The 18,607-nt window shown below is 44.7% G+C and overlaps 1 protein-coding gene and 1 pseudogene across 1 annotated transcript in view; one reads left to right on the top strand and one right to left on the bottom strand.

Moving 5' to 3' along the window:
• Positions 1-2,826: 2,826 nt before the first annotated feature.
• The window catches only part of LOC102736810 (proton-coupled amino acid transporter 1), a 33,805-nt gene continuing 18,024 nt past the window's right edge, over positions 2,827-18,607 (bottom strand). The window contains exons 7-9 of the mRNA XM_081825800.1: positions 16,818-16,960; positions 16,303-16,489; positions 2,827-7,275 (exon numbers count right to left, since the gene is read on the bottom strand). Coding sequence (XP_081681926.1) covers positions 7,004-7,275; positions 16,303-16,489; positions 16,818-16,960 — 602 coding nt within the window. The 3' untranslated portion in view covers positions 2,827-7,003. The remainder of the gene's footprint in view (positions 7,276-16,302; positions 16,490-16,817; positions 16,961-18,607) is intronic.
• On the top strand, positions 16,802-17,822 carry LOC102734703 (small ubiquitin-related modifier 2 pseudogene; annotated as a pseudogene).

The following is an 18,607-nucleotide window of genomic DNA, read 5'->3' as shown; positions in this document are numbered from 1 at the left end:
GCATTATTTGTTTCAGAGGTACAGATCTGAGATTCAACAGTCTTGCACAATTCACAGCGCTTACCAGAGCACATACCCTCCCCAGTGTCTATCACCCAGTCACCCCATCCCTCCCACCCCACCCCCCACTCCAACAACACTCAGTTTGTTTCCTGCGATTAAGAATTCCTCATATCAGTGAGATCATATGATACATGTCAAGAAAGCTAAATTTTAAAATACATCACTAAAGAAGACAGACCAATGGCAAATAAGTCAGGAAAAGGTGCAGGACATAACTAGTCATTAGGCAAATGCAAATTAAAACCACAAAGAAGTACTACTATAGGGGCGCCTGGGTGGCTCAGTCGTTAAGCGTCTGCCTTCGGCTCAGGTCATGATCCCAGGGTCCTGGGATCGAGCACCGCATCGGGCTCCCTGCTCGGCGGGAAGCCTGCTCCCTCTCCCGCTCCCCCTGCTTGTGTTCCTGCTCTAGCTATCTCTCTCTCTGTCAAATAAATAAATAAAAAATCTTTAAAAAAAAAAAAAAGAAGTACTACTATATACCCATTAAGCTGGCTAAAATTTAAAAGACCATTATATGAAGTACTGGTGAACATATGGAGCAACTGGAGCTTTTAAAAACTGTTGGTAGGAATCCAAAATAGCAGAGTCACTCCGGAATAACAATTTTTTAATTTCTTATAAAGTTATTATACACTTACCATACAAACCCACAATTCCACTCCTAGATATTTACCCAAGAGAAATGAAAACATATGTCTCCACAAAGGTCTGTACATGAATATTTATAGCAGCTTTATTCATCATAGCCGAAAACTGGAAGCAACCCAAATGTCCAACAATTGGTGAATGAATAAACAAATTATGGTTCATCCATACAATGGAATATTATTTGGCAATAAAAAGAAATAAACCTAATGATACAAGGCACGATACAGATAATATAGAAAGCATTATGCTAAGTCAAAGAAGCCAGACACAAAGGACTCCATACTTGATGGTTGCATTTATATGACATTCTAGAAAAGGCAAAACGAGAGACAGAAAAATCATATCCGTTGTTGCCAAGGGTCAAGTGAGCATGGGGATGGAATTGACTTCAAAGGGGCACAAGGGAACTTTTTAGGGTAAAACAAACATTCCATATCTTGATTGAAATGGTAGTCAAATGCATTTGTCAAAACTCATCAAACTGTACACTTAAGAAACAGCTGAATTTTACTACATGTAGATTACATTCCAATTTTTTCCCCCAAAATGAGTGGGGGGAGGGAGACCAATGACCAAGGGTCTAGTGAAGTGTACCAGTTAAAGATACACACAGTTTCTTGCATACGTCTGCAACGGGCGGAATCTGAGGAAGCAAGCCTACTTAGCAAAGAGCCCCAAGTTTAGGGTCCAAATTCAGTCCACTGTCACTCAATTTATGCCTCCAGCAGTGCAGTGGCTTACCTTGAGGGCCCTTGTTACCTGGGAGGGGTTATAGCCATTAAGTGTAAACATAAGCAGGAACAAACATGTGAAAAGGTGGACAATCTAAAAAGCTTTGAATGCTCTCCACAAAGGAAGTGAGTGAGATATGACTATAATGAATGGACGCAAAACCACAAAACAAGTAAAACTGCTTCTGAGTCTTGGTTTTCTTCAATTCGGCTAATGTTTCAGAAAATGCTTCATAAGCTCTCATGCCAAGAAATTCAGAACATTCTCTCTAACCCTCACAATAATCCCTAAAGGTGGACCTCCCTCCTGAGGCTGTAACAAAGAGGGGGAGGCAGTCAGTGCCTTTGGGAAGCACTTGGGTTCTGGAATCACAGGGCTTGCTGCGGTGTATATCCTAATGCTGCCACTTAAGGGTTGATGACTTGGAACGGTCACTGAATCCCTGTGACCCCGAGTTCCAGAAATAATACTGGTAATCAAAAGGAGTCATAATACATTCCCTGCTTCCTCTCTCCGTAAAGTGCTATACTTCAGTAGTGTGCCTCGAGGCCTCTGCTTTTAAACGAGTCTAATTCAGTAGCCCCCAAGATTGGTTTTCAGATCACCTAAGAAGCAGCTCAGATGGTCTTGTTTTCCCTCTTAATGTGACAACAGGGGACAGGAGTCATCTCTTCCACTGTTCTGAAATCAATCTCCCCACTTCAAATATATATATATATATATATATATATATATATATATATATATACACATGGAGGGGGTGGGATTTCAAGGAATTGGCTTATGTGATGGTCAGGGCTGGCAAGTCCAAGATTTATAGGGCAGGCTACCAGGCTGGCAACTCTTGTACAGGAGGTGATGCTGCTGTCTTGAGGCAGAATTTCTTCTTCCCCATTTAGACCTCAGTTTTCCTCTTAAGGCCCTTCAACTGATTGGAATGAGGCCCACCCACATTTTGAGGATAAACTTTTACTTAAAGGCAACTGATTGTAGACATCAACCACATCTACAAAATAACTTCAGAGCGACACTTAGATTAGTGTTTGATTGAATAACTGGGTTATTCAACATTATAGCCCAGCCATGTTAACATGTGAAACTAACCATCATCCCTGTCAACTACGGTCATCTGATATACACAGACGGGGCTGAGAGTTCCTACTCAAGTTTTCAAGAAAAGCAGGATTGTCTAACAAAAAAACAACTTCCCTTTCTTGGGAACTCTCAATTCCATAGGTGGTTGTACTGTTTGCACTACTCCCCCGGATGAGCTCTGTGACATAAAGTACAAACATTTTGACCTAGTAAGATCTAGTAAAGAGATCTGAGTGATATTTAAAAAGAAAAAAAGGCGAAAACAAAGATGCAGACCGAAACCTCTCAAAAATAAAAAATAAAACTCATTTATTGATAAAAGAAAAGTTTAACACATGATCCATTTGCAGAACCCAAAACAAATTCTTCTGGGAGCTCCTGCATGGTCTACATCTCTACACGTACCATGTGAGAAATAGACACCCACGTAGGCACACACACAGGATAATATATGTGGTCTTGTCTGGCTACCAAGACCTGGGGATGGTAGTTTCTCATATTCATCTTATTCACACACTCATTGACATGGTTTACAAGAGAGTTACATGATTTTATTGTTCACTAAAACAAAACAGCTTCCCCAGCATCACCTTGATTTAAACAAAAGAACACGGCTTAAAACAGGCACCCTCCGCCCTCATCCCCCACTCCCCACTCTGGTAACCACATATCAGCACCACTTACATCCCCTGGCCTGAGAATGGCCCAGTGGTACAAAGAACAGGGAAGAAATATCACAAGCTGATGCTGTCAGAGCAAAGAGCATTGCAAACAGCAGGACTAATTAAATTGTCTAAAAGTGTTGACCATGATTTTCAAAGACAAACCACACCCTCTCCTTTTCCCCTAATGGTCTTGGAGATTTGTAATGTACTTTGGAAAATTTAATTCTAAGGCAGACTTGGAGCCGACTCCCTAATCACGTCATGCCACTGACACTTTGTGTAAACTCTGCTGTCAGGAAGTAGCTTCGAGTTCCGATCAGGGCTGATGCTGGGGCCCGCCTTAACATCGATCAGCTATGAAATAAAACCCACTGATAAGGAGTTGTGCCTCGGGGCCTCCGCTTTTAAACGAGTCTGCGAGTAATGAGTGAATAGAGAGAGCTGTAAACAGACACAAAGTGAGATTTTGCACTTCCAAAAAACATGAGGTGAATATGTAGTGTTAAACAGAGATGATATTCTATAATTTAGGAAGGGAGACATTTGAGAAGAAAAAAGTAAGCTAGGAGAACAGGGAAGAGGGACAGATTTCCTAAGGTTCCTTCCTGGGATCATCGCTTTAAGACAACTGAAAAAATGGCAAATTGTACCTTTCATGCGGGTGGAGTAAGTAGTGAGCACCAGCCAATGAATTTGCCTGGAGAGGTGAGTGGCAGAGAGGGAAGGCTGAGCTGCGGGTTCTGAGCTAAGAGCCGCCACACATTCACATATATCTGACCAAGGTTTGTACAGCTGAAGGGCTCCTAGCATAAATAATGACACTTGTGAATGGTGACAACTTCTAGGAAAATTAAACAGAAGACGCCAGATCATGCTCTCCCCAGCAAATACCTGCATGTAAGGGGAGGTACGTTGCCAGAAGAGAGGTGGACACCTCCCGAAAGCAGCATTTACAGGAGGGAACAAGGGGCTCGGAGAAGCTACCTCAGAGCTCATGGAAGTCTGAGGCTGCACTGGGGAGCCTGGGGGAGGGACACAGCGCCTGACAGTAGTGGGCCAGAAAGCTGCACATTTTGCCTGTGGCCCCGCAGATGCAGCCTCGCACTGCAGAGAGCCTCACTCTGTTGCTCCTTGACCAGACTTCTGGTCGTGCTGGGCCTTCTTACCAGGCACCAGGGCGGGGGCACGGGGAGAACCCAGGCAGCTGGTTCCTAAAGAGCCCTGGGAAGATACCAGGGCAGGCTCCCTGACTGAAGAAGCCTCGTGGGCAGAAGAGTAACCTTCCCTGAGCTGGCGCAGAGGGCTACTTCCAGGAGAAGAGAAAGGGCTTCCTCTTACTTCCATCTTCTGGCTGGCCTTTGACTTTACACCTAAGTGCACAACCGGAAAGGCCCACCAACAGGATGCATCCTGCCTAGGTCTTCTGAAGCAGCAGGAGCACAAGAAAAAGAACAAACAGGGAGAGGGCCATGCCAAATTAGCTTCCAGAAGCCCCAAAGCTAGTGCCATCTCTCCTACACACATTTTCCAGGCCAGGGACCCTGAAGCAATAATTTGCATTTTGCAAAATGCACAGTTTTGTACTGCCCAGTCCTCAGATCCAGTCTTACAACCCACCTGGACAGGACGGCCTCTAGCAGCTCCCCAAGTCACAGAAGCTGTGGGCAGGACACACATCTGATCCTTCTACTGGCCCATGCCTTCTCACTGCGAACAACTCTCAGGACTGCGGTGGAAAGACAGCTGGAGCCTGGGGCTTGCACAGAGAAGAGGACAATCCTTGAACCCACTTTGGTAACTTCTAGGCCTGAGGCTTCACAGGGAAGGGCCACTGCCACCTCCAGTTAGAGCCTCGGTCATATAAGCACCTGCTGGTGACCACAGAAAGGGTGGGTGAAAAGTATCATGCTCCTAAAGGAGACCAAATCACAACTGATCACATCTCTCTAACTTAATAAATTATGAGTAGGTTGGGAGTCACTGCAATGAGAACGTAGTTTTGGAAAAGAAGAGAAAGAAAAAGCTAGGGCTAGGATGTGTGGGGGGGGGGAGGTTATGAGCTTTGGTGAAACACAGAAGAACAAGACCCCTGATGAATTTGTGCTGCTCTCTAACTTGCAGGGTGAACTGCATCTCTAAGGAAGTAAGAGCTTGGGGACAGGAGTGGAGGACAGCACGCCCCTATTCCATGTGCATGAACACACATACACACACACACACACACAGAGCTCAGGGGATGGAGAGCTAATGAATGCCCTCTTGAAATAGTTCTCACACCAAGAGGGGAGAAGAGGCAGCCAAAACGAAGGCAATGCACCTTTCTCTGCTTTCTCTGCAGTTTGTTCCCAAATCTGAAGGCTGACCTTGAGGTGAGCCACCCCTGAGGCTATTTCTGACACTCAGGGAGGCATGCAGGGGAGGGACGGGGTCACAATTAGTGTTTAGAACACAGGGGACTGAAGTCCCTACCAAGTGGTTCCCTTTAGAAGTCTAGGTTGTGGAGGCAGCTTGGGGCAAAGCACTGCTGCTGCCCTGGCCTCGTTGATTGTAAACAACCAAGCACCACACATAGTGTCAGACCAGCTGCTTCTTAATTCTATGAACTTAATTTCACACTCTCTGTGCACACTGGCCTCATCTTCTCACCCACGGCAAAGTGTGGGTGTCTTCCCGACATGCTGGCAACCGAATGCTACCGTGCCCTGTGCCTGTCAGGGGCTGAGGCTGAAAAACAGGCCTGAATGCACAAAGTGGCCCATTTTATAAGCCCCCCATGGACAGAAGCACATCCCACTCGGCCATCCTTTCCTCGGCCTCATGCACTGGCAAACATATCCTGAGTCCTTCATATCTTCTCAATATGAAGTCAGGCTGGTCAGTGGGAGGTAAAGTATACACCTCCCCACAGAGGTACACATTTAGGTGATCCTGATTAAAACCTTTGGGGTACTCAGCCAAGAATGCTGAGGACCTAAGCACACATTTCCTGGAGCAAGTTTCTTTTCAGCAGGAGAAGCCTAGTAAAAGTTTACTGAGGAAGGAACAACTCACAATAACCCCAGATCTAGAGACAGAGTCTAAAAACAAAAGCTGATTTTAAATAAAATATAAATATTTTCAATTTAGGCAGCACTTGATACCTTTCAGAAGCTAAAGCAACTAAGAATACAACATTGTGACCCATGCGAGGAATTCAGAGAAGGTGTTGCCGAGGGTCACAAGCCAGAGAGAGTAAAGATTAAAAGCTCCAGCTTTGGGGGCTGGTTTTAAACTACTAGGTAGGTCCAGACATCTCCTGGAGACTTGAATAGGTAGGAGGATACTGAGGTAAAATATTTGGGAGAGGTCTGAGAAAGAGATAGGTCCAGCCTTGTAAGGAGAGGGGGTTCCCACTCATTTAATCCAGGCCTGGGCCTGGAAAGGAGAAAACATGAGGTGGGGGATGCTAAGATTTTTAAATAAAGTGAGCTGTGCAACAGGAATAATTTGGATCAGAAGGAGGGGGGCAGGTAAGGGAGACATGATGAGGGAAAAAAGTTAAAAAGTTCTAGGTTAAATTAAGTACAAATGAACAGGGATGGCACGGCCACTAAGAGGGACCTCTGCATATCTGCTACCCACTCTTTCCCCTGCCCTCAGCCCCACCTGGTCCAGGGTACCGAGGTATCAGGTAGAGGGGTTCCCCGACAGCAACCTTGCCTCTCCCCAGAGCGTGAACCCTACCAGAGGCTCTGGGGCCAGGTGCTGGGGAACACACAGGGGTGGGGTGGGCAGCTGTAGGGAATGCACCCAGATCGCTATACAAAGGCACCGGTGGAGTTGATGAAGATGGGAGCACTGCTTGGCTGGATCAGTTCGTAGAGGGCCTCATACGTCCCCACCACAAAGCCCACGAAGCCCAGGATGCTGATCAGGGCGTCCTTGGCGATGGTGAGGGGGCTCATGCCCTCCGAGTAGTAGGTGGTGATCTCCAGGAGGGGCGGAATGATGAGGGCCAGGGCACTGCTGCTCACGGACCCCACCAGGGAGATGACCAGGTCCAGGCGGGGAATGAGGATGGCCAAGATGCCTGCAGGAGAGAGGACATGTCTGTTCAAGACTGCCCAGAGCTGGAAGAGACCTCCTCACTGTTGAACAAATTTAGCTAAAGTGTCCTTCATCTCCAATGGAGAGTCTGCAGGAACTCAGACATTATCCAGTCCAATCTCTCATTCCACAGATGAGAAAACAAATGCCCACAGGTGTGGAACAACCTGGTCTCACTGCAAGGTCAGCAGAACTGGGACTGGAACCCAGATCTCCTGGCTTTCAGCTTTTTCTGCTACAGGACATGACTTCCATCTTTCTGAAGCAAACGAACAAAATTACATTCCAGGGCAGTCTGGTCCCTACCAGGGGAGAGAGGCTGGAGCAGAAAGGGAGGTGGACTATTTCTGAGCGATTGGTCATTTTTGTACCACTGAGGGTACCTCCGTCACAAACATCTCTACTTAACTGACAAGGAACAAAACAGGGGGAAAAAGCCGTCCTGGAACGATACCACGGATAAACCCCATTTCACGGAGCATTTTCCTACAGGGCAAGTAGAAGCAGTTCAGGGTGCAGGCTGACCTGAGGAGCCAGGCCCCACACAATGACTACATGCCTATGCCAGGACAATCAAGCGGCTCCCACACCTGAAATGTAGGCCCGGGCATATGAGAGCGACGTGGAAGTGACACAGAATGGCGGGCTGCATTAGGAAATCCCGTCGGCTTCCACACCCCAGCCCCAAGTGCCCCGCCGTCCAACTATGGGGAGGAGGCTCCACTGACCGCACTTACTCCAGTGCCCACTGGTCCCACCGTGCCCATCGGACTCAGCCTCCCACTGGGGGTGCGGAATGAAAGCCAATGTTTCACAAGTTGACGGAGGATTATGGGCTCTGGAATTAGGCTCTTGTCTCTGAATCCTGGCTCTGGCTGAGTGACACTGGGGGAAGTTACAGCCCCCTTTTATTCCCTGGTTTTCTTGTTGGCAAAATGAGGATACAAATGACTCCTGAGTCACAGAGAGATCATGATGATGAAATGAGCTGACACAGGCACTTACCACAAGGCCTGGCATACAACAGGCTCCTAAGACAGTTCCTATCATCATTGCTAGTATATACATTGCTGCCCATGAAAAGTGCATCATTAATTCATTAGTAATCAAATGTATTTTGACGAATTATCTTCCCCCCAGGCTCCAACTGGAGGTCCTCAGCATTGAGACTGGGATCCAGAGCATATCCCTGACCTCACTGATTCCCATCAGTTACGTCTTACATGGGAGCCTCTGTTCCAACTCCATTTCATAAAGCAATGTAGCCAAGTCATTCTGAGGAAGGCACCACAGTGGTGAGATTGCCAGAACACCTCAGTCCAAGGGTGCCAATCTTCCCTCAGGTCAATTTTACTCCTCTGATGGACTGCCTGCATTGATCACTGCTTCTTTGGCTGAGCTACAGATAAAAGGACTGGGTTGCATTTAGAAGCCAGGTTTTGTTGTTGTTGTTGTTGTTTTTAACTTTAAAAATAAAAATTTTTTTAAAATTTTATTTTATTATGTTATGTTAGTCGAAGCCAGGTTTTATGAGAAGCACTTGCTTTTAAACTGGAATAGCACTCCCTGCAGTAAGAGGAGAGGCAGGTGGGTCCAAGACTCACCAGGGGAGGGACAGATTCATCGCCTGTCTCACATTTATTCTGAAGCTATGTCAACTAAAATGAATTCAGTTCCTCATTCACACTGGCCACCTTTCAAGGATTTAACAGCTACCTATGCTTAACGGCTACCATCCTGGACAGCACAGACCCAGAGCACCTCCATCACGGCAGACCCTCAGTGTCTGGTAGACAGCACTGTGAGGCAGCCCCTCACTGGCTGAATCTGCCTCAAGTCCACGGATATATAACTTTACAACATTATTATTGTCCCCAGAGAGGTTAAATGATAGAAAGTGACAGACCTGAGACTAGAATCCAGGGCCTCAAGCCCCTGGTACAGTCACATCACAGAGCTGACGATTAAGAAAAAATGCAAAATGATACCCGCAGGAGGGAGAAGAGGGGAGCTGGCTGATCAGCAGAAAGAGCCTGTCTGTGAAGAACGGGAGGAGTCAGATGGTGGGTTAACACTCACAGGGATACACTGCAATTGTTTAGCAGAGAACCGGTATACAACCAGCCCTGACCTCTCTCTGCTCTGTAAAGGAAGTAGAGCAAGGGTTTTGAAGCCTGATGACAAAAGGGAAAAGTGCTGCCCACTTTTCATGGGCAGCAGTGTATATACTAGTATATATACTATACACAAGGATACTGAGTCTCAGATCTGCCTCTGCCACGGTTTTACAGCCCCGGGGGCAATGCCTTCCTCTTTCCTTATTCTAGTGTCCAACCATAATGGCAAGTATCCATTAACACCTTCAGTGTTCTGAAGCCTTCAGAAGGTCCACAGAAAGTATAGGCTTTTAACTTGCCCTCCAAGTTAAAAATAGTCTGCTTCAGCCGTTAGCTCTTTCTAAATAGAGTTGGTGACCTCCCTCAGATCTTCAGGATTGAATTCGGAGGAAAGTTAAAAATATAGAAAGCTGATGACAAAATGATGGCTTTCTCATCATGGGCAACCGAATGCTCAACAAGAGTTGATCTGCTGTGTGACCCGGAAAAGGGCACCTGCCCTCTCTGGGCTCTGGGTCTGCATCCGCCTACTGTCAACATCATAGTGATGGCTCCCATGGTTCCAATTCAAGGAAGTAGTGAGGTGCCAATGGCACCAAGGCAGCAATCAGAACTGAGCCCTAGGAGAAGCTGGTACAGGAAGGTGGCTAAGAGTGTGGGCTCTGGACTCAGGACCTGGGCTCTAATCTCAGCTCCACCACTAACCAGCCAGCTATTTAACCTACTGCTGAATAGGGATGGTCACATGAGGTCATTCACATAAAGAACTTACAGCACTAAGTGCACAATGAATGCTTCATAAATGTGAGCTAATGCAACCACCAGTCCTAGCACAAATGAGCTCACCATTCGGAGCCTCAGCTCGGTCACCCATGAGGTCAGGTGACTGTACTAACTAACACTGGGTGGTCACTGAAGTCTCACCCAGCTCTGAAATGTTAAGGAACTACACAATGTAGGTTTAGTCACTTAGGAATGTGTTCTGGGATATGTCCCTCAGCTCACTGTCAACTGGGAAGCACCATGTACTGCTCAACGGTGGCACAGCAGAGCAATGGGATTCCTCTCCGAGGACACATGGTTGTGCCAAAAACATAGCCTCCAGCCTGCCTGGTTTTGTGTCATTAAAGGGAGTGTGAATTAGTCTTCTGGTACCAGCCCCTAGTCTCCATGAATGCTCCAGCCCACTCAAGAGAAGGGAGACCTTTATCAGAGACAATGAGCCCGAGGAGGAGAGAAGTCAGATGACCTGCCCAGGCCCTCCCGGCTCTGAGTCTGCCATCCCCCCTCTCTCCCTCCCATTAACCTGGAGAACATATGGTACTTCATGATACGACTTAAGTGAGGTCAGATGTGTTCAACTCTATGATAAGAATTAAGTGGAAACAGCAACAGAAGCTTATATGATCAGAATCTTTTCTCAGATTAGACAGAGATGTTCCACTTCATCATGACATTTTAAAAGCAATCTAAAAACTTGTCCTTGTTTTTACTATAAAGGACATACAAGATAAGCTTGCTTAACAAAAATATCTTTTAAAAGTGGCTAAACTTTTCTCTTAAAGCCAGGATCACAGGGCTGCAAAGGCCCTCTTCCTGTCGTAGCTGGACCAGACACCACAACTGAACCCCAAATAAAGCCTGACACTGGAGAAAGATAATGGGGGAGGGGTGGGGAGAAGGCAAGAATTGTGAGCCTCCCACTAATATGCTGGGGAAAGAGGAAGACAAGAGGACCCAACCAAATTAGCACAAATAGCCCCAAGGGCTCAAACAGCAGGGGTACCTGTTTTGCCCCCATGCAAAATGTGGCAAACTAGTTTTAGCTAATTCCAGAGAGAGAATCAGGTACTTAAGAAAGATATGGGAGCAACCAAAACCTCTTGTAGCATTAAATGTCTTTACTCTGAGTTAAAGCCCTCTAGACTTTAGAAAGAGAAAGAGAAAGAGAAAGAAGGTAGAGACCTCAGGAAGCAGCCAACCAGGAATATCTGCCCCTACTCTCTCCCCGCTCCCTCACAAGAACACCCCATACAGAGAGGAAGACAGCACACTCCTAACTGGCAAGTCACCGCCGTCTGCAGCAGCCTGGCTGTGGCATGTACAGCAATGGAGGACTGAGGACAACTCAGCTAGCGCATGTGATTAGTCAAGAGGCCCCACTGGTATTACAAAACATCTTCCCTTTGGGTTAAGAGACACTTAAAATATGATCTTTTAACTGCTGAAGCAACACAAGGCAAATGACCATGTTTAGAGAAGGAACTGATTGGGATTCTGGAGCCTGTGGTTTTAGATCAGCAACAGAAAAGCTGACTTATGCACTAGAGAAGAGAAAGCACTTAAGAGAACAAACACACACTTAGAGAAATATGTTGGACACCTACAGCCCTGTGTCCAGAAGCTCTTTCTGCTGTTTCACTGTGATTGATGCTGGTGAAGCCTACCTGTGTTACTCTAAAATGTCTAGAAATCTACCTTGAAAATTAACAACAGTCTTGAACACAATATATAATCTCACTTAGTGGGAGTATAAATTAAGAAGTACAAAAGCAAGGAAAACAACCTACATGTCCAACAGTAAAGGAGTAGCTTAGTAAATACAATATGCCAATATAATGGAATATCATGTGGCCGTGAAAATATTTATGAAGGATACGCATATTCATGATATAATATCAAATAAAAAGCAAAAGACAAAGTTCTGTGTATATTATGCAACGTGCAGCCATGAGGAGTAACACAGAAGATAAAACGCAAAAAAAAAAAAAAATCATTTTGTTAAGTCAGTGGGATATTCAGAATTTCTTCTTTAGTAACCCCAGATCTAGACATTCTTGAAATGTTTTTACATTAGCTTTTTTTTTTTTTAGCAATATTTTGGTAGAAATTTAAAATCAGGCTTGAAGCAGTTGTGCAGAATCACAGTTTAGACTTGAGAGAAGCCTTAGCAATCAGATACCCTGCACATCTTACAGCTGAGGAACCTGAGGCCTCTCTCAGGAGGGTTCGCAGGGGCCCATGGTGCACAGCTCATTAACACTGCTGCCCTGTGTCTCTGCAGCTGCAGGATGGAGAAGTGTGAGAGGCCAAAAGGTGCCGAGAAGCCACTCTGTTTGGACCTGGGAGCTTCATACTCGATTGGGTCTGGCTGTTTGGAATGTTCTACAACTATGCATTCCAGTCCAAACAGGCCTTTTAACTGATATTGTTTTATGTTATTGCATCTTCAACAATAGGTTTTTGAAATGTTCATACTTCACTGAAGTTAAGATGTTTCATGTGGCAAATGCCACAGAGAATTAGTACAAACCCCTGAAGGACAGGTTAATGCCTCATGGAACCCGAAGAAATGACTCTTCCTATACCTCTGAACTCCCTATGGAGCCAGCCTCTTCCAGCCTCTCCTACACAAACTCTGCACACAGGTGACCTGCTAAGTGCAATTCAAACATATGGGCCGGAAATAAATACCATTCCATATGCAATCACAACAAAATGAGCACCATTCCCTGACACGCATATTCCCCTTTCCCCTCCTCTCCAACAGTCTGAATTAAGCACCAAAAAGTAGACACAGCAGTCTTTGGGTTTGTTCCCTTAAAGAGAGTGGTAAGAAAGGTAATTACAAATGGAAAAAAAAAAATTAGTCTGGACCAAATTCCCCTGTTCCCCTTGGGGGGTGGAGGGTGAGGAAGAGGAGGAAAAGTTGGGAAAAGGACAAGAAAACACCATAAATAGCAATAAAACAAACTGCTATTAAAATTATGGGTATAACTGAAAATAATCAGTTCTAGCAAAGTTCTAAAATCATATACCAATTAACCTTATGCAAAAAAGATCTGAAAGTACAAAAAAAAACAAAAACAAAATAAACTCACATAAATACATTTAAGTTGGTGCTACAGTAAAATGCCTCTCCTCAATCCCACAATCACTTCAAAGTCTCCAGGGAAGGTAAGAGAAACCCAAGTGCTCAGAGATGAAGAGGCCACATCATTTAATAGGCTGACTGTGCAATGCTAAGTCACAATAGATCACAGAAGGGGAAAATAACTGAGTAAGCTTGAAGATCAAAACCAGCTTGTATCCTCTGAGCGTCACACTCTTCAAGGGAGATGAAACCCCCAGACAGAGTCAGGAAAAGTGAAGCAAAAACCAAGAGACACCTAAGGATAGCACGAGGTCTGTGAATCAGAGACTGCTGGCTCCTGTGGGGCGCAGTGGAAAGAAACCTGGCAGGAAGCAAGACATATGCTACTGGAGGCTAAGCCAGGCTTGAGAAGAAAATGGGGCCAGGAGAGGAATCAGGCCCAGCATCACTGCCCCAGCTCTTTGAGCAGGAGTAAGTTGGTGTCTAGGCAGTTAGAGCACATTTTACCTAGACAGACTTACCTTTTCTAGAGGAATCACTTTGAAAAAAGCCAATTATCTGAATGAACTACCCCCACCCTTTCTTCCAGCGCCCTTTGGATTCCAGAATGGGAACACTGAAAGTTGTCATCATAAACACTGTACACATGAAAGTGTCTCTTCAACACTTGGAAATCCATCCACAGAGAAACATATATATCTTAGTCAAAGCATCGGGAGTTGCAGGCAAAAGACAGAAGCAAAATCAAGAGTACCTTAGCATATATTAAGGCAAATTACTGGAAAAGCAAGATACATCACATTCTTTCCTTTTCAGTTGCTCTGGGGCAATAGTGGCCTATGGGTAGCTCCGGGCACTGGATTAGCTGCTGAGTGGTCTTTTCCTATGGATTGGACTAGACAGGGCCAGAAGGTATGCAAAACAGAGGCTACATACAAGGACAAGTGAGATTCTTGATTGCCATCAACTTGCTGGAGTTGGCAAAACCAAGCAGTCCACCCTCTGCCTGGCTCCTACCCAGCCCCATCCTGTAATAAATCCTTAGATAGAATGCTGCCCAACATTAAATCAGAAGGTCCTGGGAAGGCATTAAGTTCCTTTGCTCTAGGGAGTTCCTTCCATACAAAGATCCAGGACACTACGCTTCACCCACATCCTTGAAGTACAATGAGAAAGAGAACTGCAGGTGGCTTGAAGAAATCTGTTCCAGGACAGGCATTAGTCCATTTCCTTGAGGAAGTTCATTTTGGGATAGGCACGAGTCTGTTCCTTGAGGAGATGCATTCTGGGATAGGCACTATTTAGTTCCCTTGAGGAGGTCCTACCTGGTATAGCCACCAGTCTGTCCTCTTGAAGAGGTCCATTCTGAGATAGGCACTAGGCTATTCCCTGAGGAGGTCCATTCTGGAATAGGCACTAAGCTATTTTCTGGAGAAGGACCATTCTAGGGTGAGGTACTAGTCTGTTCCCTTGAGGAAGTCCATTCTGGGATAAGCAATATCAGTTCTACTGAGTTCTCAGCTCTACTGAGAAGACCATTCTGAGATAGGCACTATTGCTTCCCCTGAGCAGGTCCTTCTATGACAGGCACTCGTTTGTTCCTTTAAGGAGGTTCATTCTGGGATGGGCACTAAGCTGTTACCTCAAGAAGGTCCATTCTGGAATAGGCACTAACGAAGGCCTTTTTAGCATAGGCACTAGTTTATTCCCTGAGGAGGTTGTTTCTGGGATAGGCACTAGGCTGTCCCTTGAAGAAGTCCATTCTAGGATAAGCACTAAGCTATTCCCTTGAGGAGGTCCATCTGGGACAGGCACTAGTGTGTTTCCTTGAGGAGGCCCATCTGGGATAGGTATTAGTCCATTCCCTGGAAGAAGTCCATTCTTGGATGGGCACTCGTCTGTTCCCTTGAAGAGGTTTATTCTGGGATAGGCACTAGTTTATTCCCCATGTCTAACCTCTACTGCCCTCCTCTTGCTATTAGTCAACCCATAAAGTCATTTCTAATTTTCCAGACTATGATCAAATGCTAGACAACTTTCACATCATTTATCCCTAAAACGCTCCATTCTGCTTCAATTTAAAAACCACAGAGACCTATCTTTATTCCAAAGATAGAGGCTTGGACTGGATAATTTAAGAAGTTCCCAGAGAAGTCTCAATATAATAAACCAAGACATTTCTTTTCCCAAAACAATACAATTTTTAAAAATAAAATAAAAAGCCAAACATAGCCAAAAAGTGAAATCTAGATTCCAGCACTTCAATCTGGAAAGAAGTTGCAAATTTAAATTGGATATTATAGATCAATTTATTCAGGGGTTCTCTATTCTATCAACTCACAGAAGCTACCAAAAAGAAAAAGAAAAAAAGAAAAATTTATTTTTATTTTAAAATGTATACTGGTTTCAACCAACAGCAAATAGAGTAACATCTTATGTCTTAACTCACACTCCTGGGTGTGTGGTCAGGGAGGAAGAATAAAACACAAAGTAAAAAATCAAACACCTAGGTTAATCCATACAGATTTTCTAAGAAACACATTTAGTATATGTCTAGTATAGTATCATGTAGGCTCAAAAACGAAATCTAAAGGAATAGATTGTCACACTGGGAAATGATTATTTGAAAACACCAATAAACATGCACCTGCTATCAAAGTAACCTACACTCATATGGATGAGTTAAATCGCTCTCTATAGACTTTTACCTTACTCTATCGCAAGGACATGGGATCGTAATTTTATATCTTTGCTATGAATTATGACCATCACCGTAATATTTTATGCCATATCTACAAATAAACCACTGTTCTCATTCCCACGTCCTTTAGAGCACGTATATAATCAATTCACTTCACCACCTAGCCAGGCCTCAAATCTGCACCTGAGACAACAGGTCAAGTTTCCTGCTCACACACTACAACTGTTCCACTCCCAACAGTCTCTCGCTCAAGAAAGGCCTGGGGACTGGGTGCCCTTTGGGAAAGCAAGCAAAGCAAGTATCTTGTCTTCTACTCACATGTCACGCAGACCAGCACGGTGCGCACAGACAGGTCTACGACCAGCTCCCAGTGCTCGGGCACACGGGACACAAAGAAGGGGATGATGATCTCAGCCGGGACATAGAACTGGAGGGCATAGGTGAAGAAGATGCCGATGGAGTACAGCAGCTTGACCGACTGGTACAGCCTGGGGAGAGAGCCGAGACACATTCAAAAGCCTGCTCTGCTTCCATGTGCACTAGCAGCGAGAGGGCAAAATGGTCTCATGGTGAAGTGGCCATATCTATCCAAGTCACAAATGCACGTGGTCCTTTGGACCCAGCAATTTCATGTCTAGGGATTTATCCTGCGGATATATTTGCACATGTGCACAAAAAATTGACATTCAACATATGTCACTGCAGCAGTATTTAAGTATGAAAGACTGAAAACAGTTTAAATGTTAACCAGTGGGCAACTAGTTAAATAAATCATGGTGTCCCATATAGCTGTTAAAAAGTATGAGGCAGGGCGCGCCCTCTCCCTCCTCCACCGCTGCCACCTCCTTCTTCTGCCGCTCCTGGTGCCGCTTGCGTGCTCGTTCGGTGCGGACCTGGTACCTCTTTTGTGAAGCGGCAGCTGAGGAGACTCCGGCGCTCGCCATGGCCGACGAAAAGCCCAAGGAAGGAGTCAAGACTGAGAACAACGATCATATTAATTTGAAGGTGGTGGGGCACGATGGTTCTGTGGTGCAGTTTAAGATTAAGAGGCACACGCCACTTAGTAAACTAATGAAAGCCTATTGTGAACGACAGGGTTTGTCAATGAGGCAGATCAGATTCCGATTTGATGGGCAGCCAATCAATGAAACAGACACACCTGTACAGCTGGAAATGGAGGATGAAGATACAATTGATGTGTTCCAGCAGCAGACAGGAGGTGTCTACTAAAAAGGGAACCTGCTACTTTACTCCAGGACTCTGTTCCTCCAGACCACGAAGACATTCTCAATTAGAAAGCTGCAATTTGGTTTCACCATATCCTGACTACTACAGTATAGTTTTCTCTATTCTTTCATTTTCCCCTTCCCCATTCCTCTATTGTACACAAAGTAACTGTATGTGCACAAGTATATTGCATTTTTTTTAAACTAAATGGCCAATGGTATGTTTTGATCGACATCAAATGGAGATGGGATGGGGGGAAAATACTGCTTCTGTGAAAATAGCCCCTCTCTCCATTAGTGGCATGCTCAGTCAGCTCTTATCTTTATATTCCAGTAAGTTATTTTGCTCTCACTGTTTAACAAAAAAAGAACAACATAAAAATCCTTGCATACCTTGTTCAATTGCAAAATTTTAATGTTTTTCATTTATCATTGTAAAACCAAGGACAATTTTATAACTTTTTTGTACGTAGCTGTTACATGTAGGGCAATCTGTCTTTAAGTAGGGATAAATTACTCTAATAAAAGAAATGAATCCTAGATAGTTTTCCCTTCAAGTCAAGCGTCTTGTTGTTTAAATAAACTTCTTGTTTAAAATGAAAAAAAGAAAAAGTATGAGGCAGAACTATAGGTGTTGAAATGGAACTAGCTTTGTGATATTATTAAGTGAAAACCGCGTGAAGAAACAGTGTCTACAGTGTGCTATAAATTGTCCAAAAAAAGAAAAAAGGGGAAAACACTCCCCCTCACACACACATACATATGATATTCTTACATATTCTAAACATCTCCAAAAGGAAATACAAGATATTGCCTCTGAAATGGGCAACTGTAACACTGGGGACTTGGGGGAGGCAAATGGAAATAAACATATACTGTATAGACTTTGAACATCTGCAATCTTTACCAGGGACCTATATCCTTTCAAAAATTAAAACAATTAAAATATAACAGGCCTTTTTATAGCCTCTCCTCCAATTCAGTGCTCCCTAGAATCAGATGGCAACCACACAGCCAAGAAGCAGGAGCAAAACCCATCTTTCCACTCCACTGTGGCCGGCTTCACATGCAGCTTCTCAGGGAGACCATTATGTCACCATCTGGTATCTCTATCTTATCTCATGCCTAGGACTGTGCAGAGTAGAAACAAGTCTGATCCATAAGTACTCATGGATCTGACACGATCATTAAAAGGGAAGGCCACCCTGCCCCTTAGCAAAGCTCCACTTCAAACAGGACCCTCATTGCATTAGGCAGCAAGAAACACGGGCCTCCCCCACCTCGTTGGAAATCTATTTAAAAGTGGTAACTATAGCGCTGTGAATTGTGCAAGACTGTTGAATCTCAGATCTGTACCTCTGAAACAAATAATGCAATATATGTTAAGAAAAAAAAAA

Source organism: Leptonychotes weddellii, chromosome 7 (genome assembly GCF_054177405.1).
Source record: "Leptonychotes weddellii isolate Sample4059 chromosome 7, ASM5417740v2, whole genome shotgun sequence".
NCBI lineage: Eukaryota > Metazoa > Chordata > Mammalia > Carnivora > Phocidae > Leptonychotes > Leptonychotes weddellii.
This window is presented reverse-complemented; position numbering and strand designations above follow the sequence as displayed.